Genomic DNA, 20,554 nt, shown 5'->3' on the forward strand with positions numbered 1-20,554 from the left:
TTTTGATCTCCATTTGGTAGAGTTGGTATCAAACTTCGGCACAAAAGGTTAAAGTTATGTCGAACCTGGCTGGTAGCAACCGGAGTGCTTAGGTTGACTGGCATACAAATCTAAAATAAGTGACACAAATCATGTGGATTGGATATTAGAGAATAAATTATTAGATGTGTTTATAGTTTGTCATATTTTTCTTAGTACTGATCTTAGTACAAACTTAAAAATCAAAGATTTTTATTAATAGAGTTATCATTTTCATCAATTTTTAATTTTTTTATCACATATTTTTTATCGATTCATACTGTACAACCATATCATACACACTAAATAAATTAGTCATCAAATAAATCAATACACATCTCTAAATAAATTAATGCATAGTTTTCAGAATATGAAGTCCATCAATATACAGTATATGATCATGTATATGATATATATTTAATAAATTAATTATCTTAAAATATAATACATATCTTAAAGCAAATTGATACATATAAAATATTATGTTCACTAATACAACACTATATGAACCGGTTATATACATTTATCAAATTTATGATATATACTAATTTTTTTTTTTGATGCAATCTCATTAGTGATCCAATACATATCTCTATGTAAAAAATATATTTTGCTACTATATATTAATTTATCTAAAAATATGTATTAGATTATTGCTTGATATGTATCAAAGAAGCTTGCAATATGTATCAGAAAGTTGATTAATATGTATCACTATACTATATAGTATATATTGATAAATAAAATATTTTAGAAACTGTATATCAATTTGCTTGGAGGTATATATTGAATTGTTAGATGACTAGTTTGCTAGGTGTATATTATCTGGCTATGTATTATACATTAATGAATTCTATGTTATGAAAACTGCATATTGATTTACTTAGAGATATATATTGAATTATTGTAAGGTATATATCGGAAGCTTATATATGTATTAGGAGGTTAATGAATTTATATCACCATACCATATAGTAGGTAGTAGTGAATATAATGTTTTGGAAACTATGTATCAATTTGCTTAAATATATATATTAGGTTGCTAGATAACTAATTTACCAAGTATGTATTATTTGACTACATATTGTATACCAATGTACTCCATATTTTGAAAATTATATATCTATTTATTAGAAAATATATATTGACTTACTTAATGATTAATCTATTTGGTGTGTATCACTTGATTATATATTGATAAAAAATATATTATAAAAATAAGAAAAAGAGAGAATACTATATTTTTTTATTGTTAATTATGAGACTAATAACTCCATTAATTGGAGTCTTTAACTATTAATTTTTTTCTTTGGTACTAGGAGAAACGTAGCAAATAATGAAGCCTACCTATAATTTTCTCTCTTGTGTCCGCCCTATATGATTTTTGTCCGTCAAATGATGGATGGTGATCGAAAACTTATACATGATCTTCTTTTGAGTATTTACTTTAAAAAAAACTTAAAAATTTTAGAAAAGGGGATGTTAGATTAGACTGATATAGGGAAAAGATCAAGTACATCCTGCTCCCTCTATTTGGTAGAGTTTTTTTTTTTTTTTTTTTTTGATCTCCATTTTGCAGAATTGGAATCAACTCCAACACAAAATGCTTAAAGTTATGTTGTTCGAACCTAGCCCGTAGCAATCGACGTGTCGGGACTGGCTGGCATATAAGTCTAAAATAAGTGATGTATGTTACTCTAAAAGAAGATGACAGCTCATTTAATTATCTGGTTTTTATCAAAATTTTTGAATGTCAATTTTTTCACTAGCAGCAATGGTTGATTGAAGAACGAAAAGAAAGTACTAAATCATATACATTATTTTTTAAAAAAATATTTATTGAAATTTATATATAATAATATTATAAGATAAAGTGCAGCTCAAATTTAAACTAGAAAATTTATTTACTACTAAAATTAGTCTAAATTTACTTATTATGAGTTTGTGTGTGTATATATATATATATATATATAAATCAAACCTATCTAATGATTTTTAATCAAATTAAATTTTGGAGGTATTTGATTGAGAGAAGTGGGAGTCTGAAATCGAAATCGAAATAGATAACTCTCATTCTAAATGTTTGATTGGGAAGAGTTTCATTCCGATTTCGAGATGGAATGGAAATGGCTTAATTTATATAGAATTCAATTCTTATTTTTCTCTATGGATTCAATTTTTTATTTCAATATTAATTTTAATTCTGATTACGGACTAAATATTTTAAAAAATTAAAATATTTTAATTTTAATTTTAAATTATTTTATTTTTTATTTTTATTTTAATTTTAATTATGAATCAAACATCCCATTCGTTGTCTTCGAATCAAACAACGTTCAACGTTCAAGTAAAACCAACCTTCCAGGGCTGGCACGTTGGACCGGGTCATGACTTCCACAGCACGATCCTGAATCCCCCGAGTTTAGACTTGGCCTCCTCGCAAACCCTCCTGCAAACCTTAGATGCAAAAAATCTAGCCGGTAACCCACGCCAGGGGCATTCATGTCATCATGGACCAGCAATCAATTAGAAAATTAAAACTAAGAAAAATCTAGCGTCAGAGGCGGCGACAAACGTCAATGTACGGACTATTCTCTCCTCCATTCTCTCTTTATCCCTCCCACTGCACTCTGAAAGAAATTTCCCGACCCCGTGCTCCATAATTTCACCGAACCATTTAGCCATCCTACTACCATTATTATTTTATATATATATATATATATATTTTCCCTTCCTTTTTATACCATCGACGACGTCGCCATGGTTTTTGTCCCCCTTGTTCGCTGCCCCTTCAAAACCCCAACCCCACTTCTTTGTTCTCTGCATCACGACGACGCTCTCCTCGCTGGCACCCAAAAGCGAATACCACCAAGATTCCTCCCCCTCCCCCTTCTCTCTCCTCTCCCCAAACCCTAGATCTGATCTAATCCCTCTTTACCTTCGCTGCTTGGTCTGATGACCATCCTTTCTCTTCGTGATGCGATGATCTGTTCTCGTCGACTACCTTCTCCTCTTGGTTCTTCTTGATCTCCTTCTCTTCTGCTGTGATGGGTTGTGCAGGTTCCAAGGTCGAGGATTCGGAGGCGGTCGTGCTGTGCCGCGAGCGCACTCTGCTGCTCGCCGATGCCATCCGCCACCGCTACGCCCTTGCGGATGCCCACGCCGCATATTCCCGCTCCCTCCGCTCCGTCGGCGCCGCCCTCCACAGCTTCCTCCACGGCGGCCACGCCGTCCCCCCGGGTTCCCCCGTCCTCCCCCTCCCTACCCTCCGCAAGGGAGATCCCCTTCCCCCTCTCTCCGCCTCCCCTCCCCCCGTCGCCATCTCCGCCGCCGCCGGCCACCACTCCCACTCGCGCTCCCACTCCGGATCCCACATCCAGTTCCGCTCCTCCGAGGAGGACTCCGACGAAGACGAGGATTTCCATCTCCACTCGGACGGATCGTCTCCCGTCCACCTCCACCCCGACGACGCCCCGGGCCCCACAGTCGTCAACGTCAACTACGCTCGTAACCATCCGTCTACCGCCCCCTCCATCTCCTACGAGCAGCCGCCGCCGCCGCAGAGCACCGAGGCCGTCCAGTTCGGCTCCGCCGAGCCTCCCTACCCTTACTATGGCTACCCTTATCCCGCTTCCAGTCCGAGCTTTTACCCTTACTCTTATCCGAGCTATGGTGGGACGGGTGGCTTCTTTGGATCTTCATCTCCTCCTCCCAACATTCCGCCGCCCGCCGCGCCGGCAGGCGTGGCTTCGCCCTCCTCTTCTAAGGCGCCGCCGCCTCCCCCTTCGCCACCGAAGACCTCCACTTGGGACTTCCTCTTCCCCTTCGGGTCCTACGATGATAACTATTATGCTCCCTATACCCCCAGTCGGAGCTCGAGGGATGTCAGAGAGGAGGAAGGGATCCCCGATCTAGAGGACGAGGAGCACGAGGTTGTCAAGGAAGCCTATGGTGACCAAAAGTCTGTAGCCTCCACCTCTGCCGCTGCTGCGGGAGAATACTCTGCTAAGGCTGCTGCGGTGGCGGCGGAAGAGGATGGCATCGGCGATGTTCATCGCACATCAAAGTCTGGGGAGGGTAGCAGTGGTGGTAGTTCTGAGCATGATGTCCATGTGGTGGAGAAGAATGTAGTGGCTGAGGAGGAACAGCGAAGTATGGCTGCATTTCCTCCTCCCAGACGATATCATGATGTTTCCGAGGTTGTGCAGGAGATTAAGATCCAGTTTGATAGGGCGTCCGAGTCGGCCAATGAGGTCTCTAAAATGCTTGAAGTGGGAAAGCTCCCATATCGCCAGAAGAATTCTGCTTATAAAGGTGAAGGAACCAAGTTTTTTTTTTTCCTCCTTCTCCTGTTTAAGTGTTCTGTTTAGTGCGAATTTTTAATTTCTTTCAATAAATTGTTACTGGAAGCAGTGTCAGTCATGATGGTTTGTGGGCTTCCGCTGTCTACTTGTGAAAGTGAGAATTTATTGAAATTTGAAGAGGATAAGGCGATGAGTTGTGGTAATCTTTCATCCACGTTGCAGAAGTTGTACGCGTGGGAACAGAAGCTCCTCCATGAAGTTGAGGTAATTTTACGAACTTGTGGGTGTCTTCATGAAGCTGCTGCGTGCTGATTTTTGTTTTGTATGGCGCCTTATCCTTTGACAGAAGCATCCATATGTGTAACTAGGTCAATAATTATTGATTTTATAGCAATATAGCATGGGGTTGATGGTCACCAATTCTGAAGATTCAGGGAGCTTATATTTTTCTATTATTTTCCTTTCTTTGGATCATGCTGATAGAAGGATTACAGACCTCATGAGTAAGTTGTTAGCTGTCATAATTTTCAGCTTCTGCATCATAATTAGTTATAGTGTATTAATCATGTTAAAGTAGTTGTACTTGGTCCTACGCATTTCTTCAAAAAATTAGAGGGCAGAAATCGATTATTTTCTTTTGTTGCTTTTCGATTTATTTCTCTCTCTCTCTCTCTCTCTCTTTTTCTTTTTTTTTTGGGAAGAAAATGACCTGATGGCTTATCTTCATGTAGAAAGACATGTTGGGTGTTAGGAATTTTTGTCACCTAGTTGTTTTCCTATCACCTTCTTTTCTTAAACATCGGAGTATAATGTTATTAAATTGATATCAACGCAATGTTTTGCACCATTATATTGTTCTGATGACGTATTTCTACTTTTTGTTGTATGTTAAGGCTGATCCAAGGTTTTCATCTCAGCTAAAATATCAGAGACAGTATCGGTTGCCCATTTTATATGACATACATAAAATATTGAGCGCTCTTATCTTGGCCATTATAAGCTGATATATGCTGAAATATCATGAGAGAGGATATTCACTAGCTGATATTTCCTTCGCATTGTTCCTATGCGATTGATCTTTTCTTGGATTGGAAGGAAAATTGGATTATTGTCATGACGATTGGTTGGTGGGAGATGAAATCATGGGCGATTACATCCTTGTCATCAGGCTTGGGGAAGAGGGTTGTGGTGATGAAATGCAGCACTTGGGTAAGTGTAGGCGGCTTTCTCAACAAGGGTGAATTTGAGATGATGTACATTGGCAATGATAGTAGTGGACAGCAGGCTTACCATGGTCAGTGAAGGAGGGTTCTGACATGAGGGGAAGAGATTCAGGAGATAGAAGGGCTACCCATTGAGAGGTCAGATTGATCAATGTTTTCAAAGGAGGTGAGATATATTTGATTGAAGATCAACTATGTTGCTGGTGGATAGTGTGCCATGGCTGAGAGCTTGGGGTTTGGACAAAGAGAATAAAACAGCAGAAGAGAGTTTAATCAGTAGACGACATAATCAAAATATAAAAAGAAGATTAATAGTGCTTTTACATTGTTGGATGATTTCTCTGTTTTACGGTTTGCTTCTTAGCCTTTCAGAATAATGTTTCACTTCTGGGCTGAGATAAACTAATAACTTAGTTCATCTTGGTATTTCTTTCGCATTGTGATAACAGAGATTAACTGATATATCTATTCTTAAAACCTTGTCTCGAAGCCTACTGAACTCAAGCAACTCCATTACACTTTGGGAAAATTTAAAAGTGCATGTACACCCTGCAATGAAGGGTCTTATATTTCCTATTTTAGGACATGACTATTTACTGTTTGAGTCTCATGGTGCTTTTGCAGTTACACAGTTTCTGGTTGCTTTATTTATTGTCTTTGCATATTACTAGCTTTAGCTTGTGTTTGGTTACTTCTGCAGGCTGAAGAAAAGATGCGAGCACTCTATGATAGGAAATGCAAACAACTGAAACGCCTGAGTGAGAGGGGTGAGGAGGCTCACAAGCTTGAGGCAGTTCAAATTTTGATCAGGAAGTTATCTACAAAAATAAGAATGGCGATTCAGATTGTTGACTCTATTTCACAAAAGATCAGTAAGCTGAGGGATGATGAATTGTGGCCACAAATTAGTGAGCTTATCCAAGGGTATGCTATTTACTATATGTTCCATTTAGTTTTATGTCTGCATTTAGATGTAAGCATAAATACCAACATGGCTGCATGTGTATCCTGTCATGCTCACATATTTTAGCCTTTGTGGATCTGGAGTCTCCAGATGTGAGTTTTAAGCTAATTTCCTGAGAGTTGATTATAAATGCACTCTTCTTTTGGCATATATGCTCTTTGCAGTCACTCTCTAAAAATGAATACAAAAGAGAGCTTGCAAGCCTAAATTGGTAGTAAATTTTTGAAAAATGCTTTCAGAACAGTCATCATTGATTGGGTAGCGGCTATCCATCTAATACTCGAGGAAACTACAAGGTTTCCCTACTCTAGAATTAACCATCTGCATTACATGTGCAACCACTAGTGTAATGTGGGTTAAAATTTAGTTTTCTTCTCTCATCACTGGAAGGCACAAGTGTTCTCCTTTAGCCTGCATCCATGATGGATGGAGGGAGTTCAGGTTGATGACAATTGTGAGTCTCAAATATGAGCAATTGTTGCTAAAATTCATGGCTTGTGCTAAGATTTTTTTTTTAATAATAATTAAAGCCTCACCCTGTCATGGAAACTTTACATTAACTTTTACCTCATCTCAACCAATATTTGATAATGCAAATTATAATGCTTGAATACAATGAACTAAAATAGCAAGATTGTTTCCTTCATTAAGTACTCAAAAGAAAAGCTTGGTTGATAAATATTTTACAACTGTACAATGTGAAAAATGCAAAATCCTGAGATGTGCATTGTCAATCCATAGTACATGTTCCGTCATATCTTACATGATCTCACATGAGGAAGAAAATTAAAACTCCAAAGATAGCGAATCTAAGGAAGGAATGTTGTTTTTATAAGACAAGATCTTGGCCATGTCGTTGGGTTGCCAAAATCAAGATGAGCGAGAATCTTGATTCATCCTGGCTGATATGGAAGGTAGGAAAGTTTTGAAGGAACTGAGATTTCTTAGCTTTTGGCTGAGATTTTAGTACCAAGATGTCAAAATCTCAGCCAATATGGTAAATCCAAGAAAAGTGATAGGCATGGTTTTGATTTATTTGTTAAAGCTGAGTTTTTCATCGGCGGAGATGTCAGTGAAGATCTGAGTTTGTATTGGTATCAAGCACCTCCCTGAATGATATACTCGATAAGTTGGATCCAAATATCTCATTCAATATAAAATCGAGAAGTTTCAAGATATCGGTCGATATGATATAAACTTATTAGCTGATATTTTTAATCACCCTGTTACCTTTTAAATAAATATTTTGAAGAAGAATTTTAAAACCGGTGTCTTAACATAGTTGCTAATATTAACATATTGATTAAGATCTCGATATTTTGGTCCTAAGATATCAGCCAAGATCTCAGAAGATTTTGGTTCCTTCGATAATTACCTTTTTTCCATATTGATTGAGATAAACCGTGATTTCTGTTCGTCTTGGTCTTGACCCACTATTGAGATGTATGAGATATTAAGCTTAAAAATTTTGAGATATATTGGCTGATATCTTGGAATTAATCAGTTTATATTGGCCAAGATACTAGAGGCTGAGCTTTTCTATATGTTGTATCAGGAGATGTTGGATACCGACAGAAATGGAGATCTCAGATGAGATGAGAACTTGGGAAGGAAAGAAATTGAGCTTAGGTTTAAGAAGAAGTACCAAGTGACCATGAGTCCATTGAATTCAATTTGAAAAAGACTAGTAAATTGATCCTCATATATTTTTTCAAATAAAAGGCTATCAATGAACTCAGTGTCACTTCATACTTCTGTTCAAAACAGATGCATCAATGACCGTGATGTTATTATGAACTAAAGTCAGGAATATATTTATCCAATCTATTGCTTTCTAAGGGTTCCATAGCCATCCAATGAAAGCATGAAAAGTTTTCTTTTATGAAATAAACCACATGCATAAATAAACCAAGGTTGTTACTTTAAATATGCCTTGTGCGTAGATCCTTTAAAACTTCATGGACATGTCTCAACCAATATTTCTTTGACATGTTTGAAAATGCAACGATTGTTGTGCACCTGCGCAAAAGCAGTAGATAGTTCACTAAGCAGATGTATTGACTGTTGAAGACTAGTTGGAGGAAATGACAATTGCCAAAGAGCTGATATCAATCATTTTTTGATGAACAAAAAATTTAGCAAACATTTGCAAAGATATTAACAAACAAAGGAACAGACATGCTATCATCATTAAAGAGTATGAAAAAATTAACACTACTATTATAAGATTGTAATTATGTATCAGTCCATCCCTCAAAAAAGAATCAATATCACTTCCATTTTAACATAAAAAAGAATGTGCAAAATAATCCAAGAGAACTGTGGAAGAATGTGTGGCAACTTTTATGACTATCACAGACAGATTAGTTGTTTTACTTTGCCAGACTTGAATATTTTTTTTCCTGACTCCTGGGACTATAGGAAATGCTCTAGTAAGAAACAGTTGGATTTTTTTTCTTTTTTGAAAAAAGGCCTCTGATGCACAAACTTGTTATTCCATCTGGTACACTAGAGGGACCTGCATTTTCCATGCTCGAGACTTTTAATTCTTTAGTTTGGTCATGAATCCAATTTAGGTAACATGCATCTTATTTTTTAACCGATGCTTTCAATGCCTGCTTGCTAGATCAACAGGTGTTATGGAGTTATCATTTCTAATTTTTTCTTAGTCAACTGATGTCATACTTAATATGAAGTTTATTTAACTACCTTGTTGTCCCTTATACTTTTGGTGTGTGCATGCATGTTGTTGTAGTTTTAAGTCTTTCTGAATGGAAAAAACATTCAATAGCTCTCATCTGGTTTGCGCCAGCCTTTGCTGTTATTAGTAAGTATGATGAGCTTTAACCAGATAAATGTTTAATTTAGGTGAAAATAATTTTGCAGGTTAATGAGAATGTGGAGAGTTATGTTAGAATGCCATCATATTCAGTGTCAGGCTGTGTCAGAAGCTAAAAACCTAGATTCTATTGTATCTGGTGGAAAGCTCAATGATTCTCATATGGAAGCAACCAAGCAGCTAGAGCTGGAGCTTCTGGACTGGGTTGGCAATTTCTTTGCCTGGGTTTATGCTCAGAAGAGCTTTGTCAAAGCTTTGAATGGTTGGCTTGTAAAAGGTCTTCATTATGTGCCTGAAGTAACAGATGACGGAGTTCCACCCTTTTCTCCTGGAAGGTTAGGTGCGCCTCCTGTGTTTGTCATCTGTAATTGCTGGTCACAAACTATGGATAGGATATCTGAGGCGGAAGTAGTTGATGCTATGAAGTCTTTCTCCGCTAGTGTTCTTCACCTCTGGGAACAGCACAAGCTTGAACAGCGCCAGAGGTTGATGGCAAACAGAGGTATGGATAGGTCACTTAGGAACATTGAAATAGATGAACAGCAAATGCACAAGGCATTGGAAGCACAAAACAAGAAGTTAATCCTCATCTCCGGTCAGAGTGGTGTAGCCTTATCTGCAGGAGTGCATCAGGGCCCAGCTTCTGAAGTAATCAATCTGCAGTTAGGTTTGAAACAAATCTTTGAAGCTATGGAAAATTTTACATCTAGCTCCATGAAAGCATATGAGGAACTCAACTTGCGTTCTGAGGAGGAGAAACTAAGGTTGGCCAGAGAGAATGTTAAAGTTTCATAGTTTCATGCAAGACTTGCTGTCAAATTTTGGTATTGTACATCCAGTCTGTAACTCTGTTTCCGTGGTGAATACAACCAATCATGCGAGGGAAGTGTTTGAAAGGAACACTATCGGACGTCTGCTAAGATATGGAATCCGACAGCTGGAGCTAATTGGCCTCTAAATGTCATGTCCACTAAGGTGAGAGGAACATCTTTTTGATGATGTCTGCTATCCAATTAAAAAGGCTAGTAATGGCTAATATGGTCATTGGTGATAAAAACAATTTGTCAGCAGTGATGCAGAGCTTCTTTGTAACTATTTTATTGCATCGTGAAGCTATTCCTTTGTCCTTTACCATCAGGTTTGCTGATGAGGTGTGGAATGCACTACATCGTGAATGAAGCTTATGCCAGTGCATCATGGTGACCGGTTTCTGACATGAAATGCAATAAAATATCTATCTGCATCATTATTTTAAAATGGCACCATCGATCAATTGTTCTCATCAAAGTTGCAAATGCCAATCTGCTACCTTGGTAGAGAACTGGGAAGAATGAAGCAACAAGGTAAGAGCCAAGGACAATTTTCCAATTCTGGTATAACAGGTAAAAAGGAGGTGAAGAAAATGTTAAGAGGATTCTCTTTGATGATATCATATTGTTGGCATCCTTTTGTCAGGGATTCTTGGTACCAAATACAAATTAAATAATTGTTTCCTGCTGCCTGCAAGCAATCAACCATTCCCACATATTGCTATCAAAAGTTAGTTCTGCCTGCTGTTGCATTTGGAGGTCTATCTCTGGATTGAGAAAATCTGGAAATTTTTTTTTTGTTTGTTGGGTTACTGATAAAGAGAGCACATATCATCTGTCCATGAGCATGTAGAGATATATGACAATCGCTATCAGCCTTGGGAAATGGTTTCTGCCTGAGACTAATGAACCACTCAGACATTGATCCAAGTGCAAGTTCTTGTACTGCCGCATTTGGAGGTCTGTTGCTGGATATTGAGAATCTAGGAATTTCTTTGTGAAACAGGGCAGAAGAACTCGTATCAGCAATCATGAGCATTCTTAGATATTTGCAGGTTGGTATCAGCACTGGGAAATGGTTGGTATACAGCATGTAGAGATTGCAATACTCATGTCTAAAGTGTGATCAAGTAGCAAATGCGATTGTGGGCACATTGGTTGAGTTGGCTGACTTGGAGGTTCACTGATGAGAGTGGCTGCCTGCTCTTAATGTTACTTGAAAGGTGAAATCCACTTCATCAGGAGAGGGGCTAGACCGGTTGGATGCTTATTTTTCATAGAATATATCTGAAATATTCAATATGTTGAAGGGAAGGGCAAACCGACTGAGTTGAGGCTATTCTTCAGTTGACGTGTTGATCCTTGATGCTCTCAAAAGAATGATCGATCCCATGTTAACAAATGACTGTTTCTGCATGCAGTCTTTGAATGAACTGCAAGAAGGAAAAAAATAATGTCGACATGTTTGTAAATTATTAGCTCCATGCAACAATTCATTCTTTCAGATTGTTAAATTCATATAAATCAGCCCTGTACATTTAGTCAATAATGACATAAATTATCAATTAATGCTAGAATGAGTTTCTTGATGTGTACCAACTTTGTTTGAACTTTTGCCCTCCAGTTTCTGAAGTTCTTTGTGGAAAACTGATACTAATTTATGAAGGTTTTGACCATCGTTGATGTCCGGTTGTAACTGTAAAATGTTCTTCAGGTCTGATATACTTTGATTCATAGAACCGATCCTTGTTGGTGTGGTCTGGATTGCTGTCTGATTCATTTTTTAGAAATTACTTTGTATGCATTCTCTGCCAGTTTGTGCCTCTGCATTCCATGCTTCATGAGAGGAAACCAAAAGTTGGCACATTCAATGCATGCCACTGACTTGGGTGAGGGGGTTGTTTCCTAGGTTGGGTGGGGGAAGGTATTTAGTCGACGTTTGTTCATGAAATTTTACTTGTTTGGTGCCATGGAAGTGCCATCAGGTGACAGTGTGAAGCAGCCCAGCGGCAAGAGCATGACCAGATCATTCTCGAGGAAATCTCTGCCTCATCTGTGATTCTTGTCCAGAAATTGTGGTCAGCCTTGATGCTGATCCTACCTTGGCCCCTGTGGTTCTTTTTGGCTAATCCTTTTGTTTCTTTTCTTTTTTGTTTTCTCAAAGGGGTGTCGATGGACAACACCCATGCATGCTATTTCTTTTCTGGTGTAATTCACAGCGCAGGGCAGCTTAGGATCATCATGCTTGCTTGTGTATGCCTCCTGCCGAAGAAAAATTATACCTGAAATACGTGGTCAGATGGGTGCATATTGGAAGAAGGTTCCAAGGCTGTAAGTGGTGGGTCTTGATTCTTGAATGCTCAGTAAAAAATTCTGGTCTTTATGTTTCTGTTCAGATTTGAATCCTGTCCACTTCATTGCTTATTGAGCAATTTCTAAGCAAGCACAGGAGTTTTTAATGTACCTTGACAGATTCTTTGCAATCCAAGCAAATGGCCATATATCTCGGAGAAAATTACTTGGGTTTGAACTGTGGTTCTGTCATGGAATTCATTCAAAACAAATTCACTAGTTAATTTAGGAATGATGTTAAGTAACAGACTATTCCAAGTATCCTTCCAGCAAACTTTAAATCAAGAAAAAAAAAATTTCATTCCTTGAAAATATGCAGGATGCTTTGGGATTGTACCAAGTGATGAAGCTAATGTATGGCTTGCCTCCTGCATGCACCAAGATCCACGTGTACGTGTATATAGCACCTCACTCGCCACTGACAGAACCTGCTCCAGAACTGAACTCACTGCAGTCAATCAGATTCGGATAATGGCCGAGACTGGAGGGAGAATAATCTATGGATCAAGTAAAAAATATGAGATAGAATTTATATCTGAGATTGAATGAGAATTCTCTACTCATTTGATCATTGTGGTTGACTCATTTTAAGTGTTTCTGGAAGTCTGGCTGATGAAATATAATCTTCCTAGGTTTAAGAATGATTAGTTCACTTCTCTGAATATCTGATGTCATTACTTTTTTCCAGTTGTATACACAAGCAAGAATGGCTCCATGTTGGATACAAGCATACGAGGAGATTTTTCCCTCTAAGATAAAAATGTAAGAGCCACTTAATCTCATTTATGTCATATTATTCTAAGCATTATTCCAAGTGCCATTATAGCAGCTATAGCCCTGCATATACCTGTAAAGAACCACAAAGTTTCCTGGATTTAAGCTCATAAGAACCTGAGTTTTATACTGCATTATATCCTGAGACAAAATTTCGGATCAAGAATGGTAATTCTTGATGCTAATTTGCTTCCATGCTTCTCCACATAGCTCATATATGTGGGAACAATAGCTTTGTCCACAGTGTACTCGGGACGAAGCAACCAATCGTGATAAACAATGATCTTTGAGAAACAATTCAAGCTGTCTAACCCAGTGGCTCAAAGCATTTTTTGCAGCAGCTGCCCCAGCTAAACTGAGACGAGACGCTGCAGGCATGTTTAATTTGAGCGAACTAAGACTAGAGAAGGCAAAAGGATAGCAGAACAGGTCAACAATCAATCTAGCATGTAACAAGATTAACTGTTTGTCACCAGTAAAGGGTTTGGGACAAAATGTATAATTAGAGATAGCAATGAATTGGATATGGATGGAGTCGGTCAATAGCACCTCACAATTAAAAACCCGATATATATACTGGCTCTATACTTATCTTAAACCGGATCAAATTAAATAGAGATACAGATTAGACCGATACAGATAAATATTATAAGATAATTATAAATTAAAAAAAATATAAATTAAGATTATATTAGATTAGATCCCGAATGAGACGTATCATTATATCATTATCTATATTTGATTCAAATTTATTTTTTTCACATCAATTTTAAATTTTAATCAGATCGAATAAAATTTATTCCATTTAAATCAGATAAGATATCTGATAGATTGAACTAAATTGCCACTATACCATGGACAAAAATTCCCCCTGACTACAGCAATACGTTTGGTTAAAGGGCAGCAAAACAGGTCAACAATCAGTCTAGTACGTACTGAAATTAACTGTTTGTGATCAGTGAAGGTGTCGGGACAAAATGTGCCATAGACAAAAGTTCCCCTGGTTGCATCAGTACATTTGGTTTGTCCTTGGCAAAATCTGGCAGCTCCCTTGTGTTATGAACATAAATTACAACAGACAAATAATAATAATAAAAAATCCTCATTCAAGCAACATATAATTCTGCCTTGCCATCAATAAACAAGCTCATAAATTCCTCCCCGTCTACAGTCTCCTTTTCAATGAGAAGTTGTGCCAACTTGTGAAGGATATCAATGTTATCGGTCATGATCTGTTTGGCCCTGGAATAAGCCTTCTCCACAAGCTCCCGCACCTCAGCATCCACTACATCAGCTGTTGCCATGGAATAGTCCTTCTGAGATGACATCTGTGGGGTCAAAGGGCCAAAGAAACCAAAGTTAATATTAGCCACAATAGGCAACTCAGGGAGGAAATATTGGTAAGGCTTGAGAAATGATTTGGTAACACAAATTTTACACAAAAGTCACAGGGTTGACATGGGGCTCTCCACCACCCTATCAGGGAGCCTGGGAGTTAGATTTTAGACTGCTGTGGTGATTTATTGTGTGATATCCAATAGATCAGCACTAAAAGCTGACATGGGCATACCTGCTGACCCAGGAATGGGTTTCCACCAGGTCCCCCTATGGCTACCTGCCCAATCTTTTTGCTGAAGCCAAACCTCTCAACCATTTGCCTAGCCACACGTGAAACCTGCATGAAGTCATTTGAAGCTCCTGTTGTCACATTGTCGTTTCCAAAGATCACCTCTTCAGCCACCCTGAAAAGCAGTGAGCATAAATACATGTGATTATGCACGTTAATATTCAGTCACCAGAGCTAATAGCAAAAACTGGAGAAGGAATATTTACTTCATTTCAAAACTAACCTTCCACCAAGAGCAACGGCCATTTGGTTCTCAAGGTAACTCCTGCTATATAGTCCAGATTCAAGCCTTTCTTCACTTGGAGCAAAGAATGTTAGTCCACCAGCCTGACCTCGAGGAATGATGGAGATCTTGGCAACAGGGTCATATTCAGGCATGAGAGCGCCAACAAGGGCATGCCCAGCCTCTGCATGGTAAAAGACATGATTATTCACTAGAATTTAGGAAAAACACTAAAGGAGGAAACTTAGTTGATGATAATTTACCATGATATGCCACCAGTTTCTTCTTCTCATCTGATACGACCGCATTTTTCTTCTCAGGCCCAGCAATTATTCTCTCCAGAGCATCAGAAATCTCATCTTTACTAATCTCCTTGAGGTCACGTCTGGCTGCAAGAATAGCTGCTTCATTCATCAGGTTTTGTAGATCAGCTCCTGTGAAACCAGGAGTTCTCCTAGCAATTTTCTCAAAGTCTACATCCTTTGCAAGTGCCTTTCCTCTTGAATGCACCTGTAAAATGGAGGATGAATTTTAAATAATTCTAGCAAAATCCAAAAGAAGACAGGACCCATTAGATTCTTAAAATTTTTTGAACCAGAAGAGGCCAACACTAGCATGCTACCATTACACAAGGCCACAATGCCTTGTCTATGTACATGCTACAAACCAAGAAGAAAATAAACCAGACTAATACCATATGATTATAGTGCCCAAATATTCCCATGCCCTAACTATAATATATACTGTGTGCAAATATAATATTAGCACATAAGAGGCATGCACAATTTTGTACTACTTCAGCCGACCTGTATCACTGCACATTGAATTGAATTGAGGTGCATCAAAGTGATGTATTGGAACATACCAATATATAGCAACATGAAATTATATTCTCTTTCCTGTTTAATACTTGTGCCAGGCTGCCAGCATCTTTGAGAGTCTTGCTTCTAAATGGCGGTCTACAGTTATTCTTTCTGTCGTTCTTCTGTTCACTTTAAGGCTCTACCTGTATGTGCTTCCCACAGTTCTGGCAATATGTGCAAGTCCTAGAACATGCTGCTGTTATGTAAACATATTTACCCCTTCTCTAAAAATTCACATCATGAACTTTGACCTTATTTTGTGTTGTTGGTGTGTGAATATAGTTATGAAACTGCTTGACAAGTCTCTCAAAACTATTCGCACATACATTAAACAAAAATTAGTGCATATCTAGGATAATTTATTATTCTGCATGTCTATATATTAATCAAAAACAGTTTTTAGTTTTTTAAACAAATATTGATAAGCCAGTGTGAAATTAGTTAATGTTGACAATAAATCAAATAAACCTGTGTATCTTTGTGTGTGAGTTGTGAATATTTTAATATACTGGCATATTTTACATGTAGGTGTTCATTGAATGTCAACATGCTATAGCATGATGCACATGCTGTAACATGATCTGACAAGCACAGGCTTGTAACAAGACAACCTTTCCCCTGACTATCAGTTAGCAATAGAAGAGAATAACCTTCTTACCATCCTATTATCCACGAAATGAACATACGGAAATATTATTCTTTAAGAAAAAAAAAGGATTACATTTTAAATTCGGTAGCACATATGAAGCCTTAAAAATTGCATTAAATTTTGCTGTTCAATCATGAAATCACGAATATTTCAAGGAATTACTGCAACAGCATAAGGAAATAACTCATGCAGACCTATCCAAAAGTAGGAAGGGTGTGCACATGAACATGGATTGATAACTCCATTATGAAGTAGGAAGTATCACCAAATCATTATGCCAAGTAACCAACTGACTTGCATATGTGCAAGTTGTGGTCATGATTACATGATTTACTCTGCACACAATTATAAAATGCATGCTCAAATACTATTTAGTCTTTCACTTAAGTTTTGTAATGTATCCAATCAATTCAGAACATAAAATGTTGCTGCACACTTGGTCAATTAAAAACAAAGCAGAGTAATCTGTTGGTGCTCAACCAAAGCATGGTAAGCAGTCTTATGTTTTCATCCATGCCAAGAATAGCTGAAGGAAATAAGCACCAAATGTAGCATAAGGTGTCAAAAACTTTGCTTATAGAGATTGGGAGGCGCTAAAGAAGTTTCATTCAAAGGAGCCCATGATTAGGAGGTGGGTTGAACCACAGGACCTTTTGGTGAAAAATAGGAAGACTGCATGACAAGGAACACATGACATCTGCCCAAGATCAAATAAACTCAAGGAATCTGACTCGACACATAGAAAAGTTATCTTAGGGAGCCTCCTGATCAACCCTCATTCTGCTGTTGAGGAGGCAAACTCCTCTCCACTATTTTTACCATTACCTAGTCAACATTATTTGCCTTAGAAGTTATTCAAAAGACTTGAGTCATTTGATTAGAGTTCGCTTCATGTATATTGCTTTGAGTAAAATTTGAAACTGATTTAGATAACTGATGCTTAAATAGAAGGGATCTCTGTTGTATAGAATGCATCTACGAAAAACAAATATTAGATGTTGAATAGTGAAAAATTTCCTGTGCCGCATTCTTTCTAGTTACATTGAATGCTTGAACAATATGTACATACAAAACAAGGAGGCATGAATTTAGAATACAACAAATCAATCTACTGTATTAGGTTCAGATGATGACCATGAGGCTTTGATTGAAATGGTCCAATATAGGATTTCTAGTTGAGAGTTGAAAGTCTCAAAATCCAAGTGTAGATGTGGAGCCAGATTCTAGAGTGGGTGAAATATTTAAAGTAGAAGATTGCTGCTACTCGGATGCTACATTGCTATATCTTCGTACTCAAGGTCAAATTCCCGAATTCGGTACTGTTCCTTATTTCACTATTTCTAGCCAAGAGGTTGAAAAAGAAGTTTTCACCTCCCTACTTTTATCAAAATTCAGGAGCAACCACATCACTTAAAAATTTTACAAAAACACAAAATAGGCATTCCATTTGGTTATCAGCTGTCAAGTGTTAATAAGTCAATACCAAATGGAATACGGTAAAGGGCCATATCTATCCTTACATTTAGTCATATCGCCATTAGAAACTTCCCATAAGACAGACCTAACACTTTGAAACGTTCCCTCTTGTATGTTGTAGAATAAGCAGGCCTATGCTGCCCAATAGTTGATAGTATCATTAGTTTACATAGCCAATCCCCAGTTTGCAGTAGTCAAGATAGATTTCAAGATCCACATATGCAGTCTAGTGCATCCAATCCAAACATCGGTTAGTCCTTTCCTTTATCGATTCAGATCATCTTTAAGTTCATCAGTGATATTCTTTGTTGCAATAACTCCCTAATGACGGCTATAATAATCTACAAGCATATTGCTGGGTATATGAGATTCTGATAACAAAACAAGTACAGTTAAAAAAACTTATGTCTAATCTTTTGCTAAATAAAATCATGCAAACATGCAACATACTTGTGACTAAACCATCATTCGCAATTTTTACTAGTTACTGAATAATATGAAAACTAGACAAGATGTTCTACATTTCCATAGTATAGCAATGCCAAGAGAGATCCACATAGGAAATGCATTGAAGCAAGAAGGAATTCCAATTGCAAGAACACTATGAAACTGGGAAAAAAAAAAAAAGTAATGAAAGATCCTTTCAAATGTAACTAGCTGAACATACTAACCTGCAAAATCTTGACTCTGCCGGCGACGTCAGGCCTATCGACAGTGACCTGGCGGTCAAATCGGCCAGGCCGCAGCAGAGCAGCATCAAGCACATCCGGCCTGTTGGTCGCTGCAAGAACAATGACCCCACTATTCCCCGAGAAACCATCCATTTCCGTCAAGAGCTGATTAATAGTCTGCTCCCTCTCATCATTCCCACCTCCGAGACCGGCCCCCCGCTGCCTCCCCACCGCATCAATCTCGTCGATGAAGACAATGCAGGGGGCTTTCGACTTGGCCTTCTCGAACAAATCCCGGACACGAGAAGCTCCGACTCCAACGAAGAGCTCCACGAATTCGGAGGCGGCGCACGAGAAGAAGGGCACCCCGGCCTCGCCGGCGACGGCCCGGGCCAGGAGAGTCTTTCCGGTGCCGGGAGGACCGACCAAGAGGCAGCCTTTGGGGATCTTGGCGCCCAAGGCGGTGTACTTGTCGGGGTTCTTCAAGAAGTCGACGACCTCCTGGAGCTCGAGCTTGGCCTGGTCGGCGCCGGCGACGTCGGCGAAGGTGACGCCGGTCTCCGGGACCTCTTGGAACTTAGATTTGGAGCGGCCGAAGTCCATGGGGCCACCGAGTCCCCCAGGGCCCCCGCCGGGGCCGCCCTGGGCGCGGCGGAAGAGGAAGAAGAGGCCGGCGAAGGCGAGGAAAGGGAAGAGGAGGTTGCCGATGAAGGCGAAGAGGCCGTTACCGCCGTCGCCCTCGGAGACGGAGATGTCGACGCCGTTCATGGCGAGGATGTCGATAAGGTCGGGGTCGTTGGGGACGACGACGGTGGCGCGGCGGCCGTCCACAGCGGTGAGCTGGAGGGCGCCGCCGTCCTTGCTGAAGCGGACGCGCTCCACCTTGCCCTTCTTGACGGCGTTAAGGAACTCGCTGTAGCGCCACTGGGATCCCTCGGGGAGGTCCGGGGAGGACTGGGGCTTGGGGGCGGTCAAGAGGGACTGGGAGAAGGGACTCGAAGGGGGACTCGGCTTCGTGGCGGACTCCATTTGGATGGGAGGGGAGGCGGGGGGAGGGGAGAGGTCCTCGGCGAGGGCGGGGGCGAGGGGTTGTTGGTGGGCAAGGGTGGAGAGGAGGAAGGAAGCGACGGCGGCGTTGACGGAAGGCGTTAAATCGGAGTTGGAATTATTCTGGGAATTCTTGGATTTCTTATTCCAGGGAGGGAGGAGGAAGGATTGGATGGAATTGGGTCTTGTTCTGGGATGATGGAATAAGAGGGGGACAGAGGGGGTGGTTTTCGGTCTTTTGGGGCGGAGTTGGGTGCCGTAGAGACTAGAAGAGAGGGAGGGAAGGCTTGTGGAAGCCATTGGTAGAGTATATTGGTGCTTTGACGGGCTCTGCTCCACCGGAGCGGGACGATGAGAGGGAGGGGTCGAGTAGGAGAAATGGGTGATGTGGGGGGTACGGGGTTTGCGGCAATAAATGTCAAAAAAGTGTGATTTGGAGCTTGGAAGGCCGAAGGAGGGTGTTGTGGGATTTGGTTCTACGTGGAGTGATCTGTGTCCGCTCGTCTTGATATTTGGAGGTTTTGGAAGGGGAAAATAGAGGATTTTTAGAGGAGGAGAAGAGCCGCGAGCGGGGAGGGGAAATTGGTAGCGGAGTTTGTTTTTTTTTTTTTTTTTTTTTTTGAGAAGAAAGGATGTCAAATGGGCTACGATTCATCACTTCGAGTGGGCTGGAGCCCAACTGTTGGCTTAAAACTTCCCTCTTGTCCTTGTCCTT

At 39.5% G+C, this 20,554-nt stretch overlaps 2 protein-coding genes across 3 annotated transcripts; one reads left to right on the forward strand and one right to left on the reverse strand.

Moving 5' to 3' along the window:
• The first annotated feature begins 2,683 nt into the window (after nucleotides 1-2,683).
• On the forward strand, nucleotides 2,684-11,746 carry LOC105059688 (uncharacterized). 2 transcript variants are annotated; one of them, XR_834317.4, is made up of 5 exons: nucleotides 2,684-4,332; nucleotides 4,432-4,586; nucleotides 6,246-6,469; nucleotides 9,396-10,323; nucleotides 10,487-11,746. XR_834317.4 is itself a non-coding variant. In XM_010943095.4 (4 exons), the coding sequence occupies exons 1-4, from the start codon at nucleotides 3,066-3,068 to the stop codon at nucleotides 10,141-10,143; spliced, it is 2,394 nt and encodes a 797-aa protein (XP_010941397.1). In that variant the 5' UTR covers nucleotides 2,684-3,065; the 3' UTR covers nucleotides 10,144-11,746. The 2 variants fall into 2 exon arrangements, 1 of the variants encoding a protein (XP_010941397.1); XM_010943095.4 differs by having other exon boundaries at nucleotides 9,396-11,746.
• A 2,470-nt stretch (nucleotides 11,747-14,216) lies between these two features.
• On the reverse strand, nucleotides 14,217-20,244 carry LOC105059689 (ATP-dependent zinc metalloprotease FTSH 1, chloroplastic). Its single transcript, XM_010943096.3, has 5 exons — nucleotides 18,793-20,244; nucleotides 15,397-15,643; nucleotides 15,134-15,317; nucleotides 14,854-15,025; nucleotides 14,217-14,611 (listed from the first exon to the last, which is right to left on the reverse strand). The coding sequence occupies exons 1-5, from the start codon at nucleotides 20,137-20,139 to the stop codon at nucleotides 14,390-14,392; spliced, it is 2,172 nt and encodes a 723-aa protein (XP_010941398.1). The 5' UTR covers nucleotides 20,140-20,244; the 3' UTR covers nucleotides 14,217-14,389.
• Between the last annotated feature and the right edge of the window lie 310 nt (nucleotides 20,245-20,554).

The sequence above is a fragment of the Elaeis guineensis genome, chromosome 16 (assembly GCF_000442705.2).
Source record: "Elaeis guineensis isolate ETL-2024a chromosome 16, EG11, whole genome shotgun sequence".
NCBI classification, from domain to species: Eukaryota; Viridiplantae; Streptophyta; class Magnoliopsida; order Arecales; family Arecaceae; genus Elaeis; species Elaeis guineensis.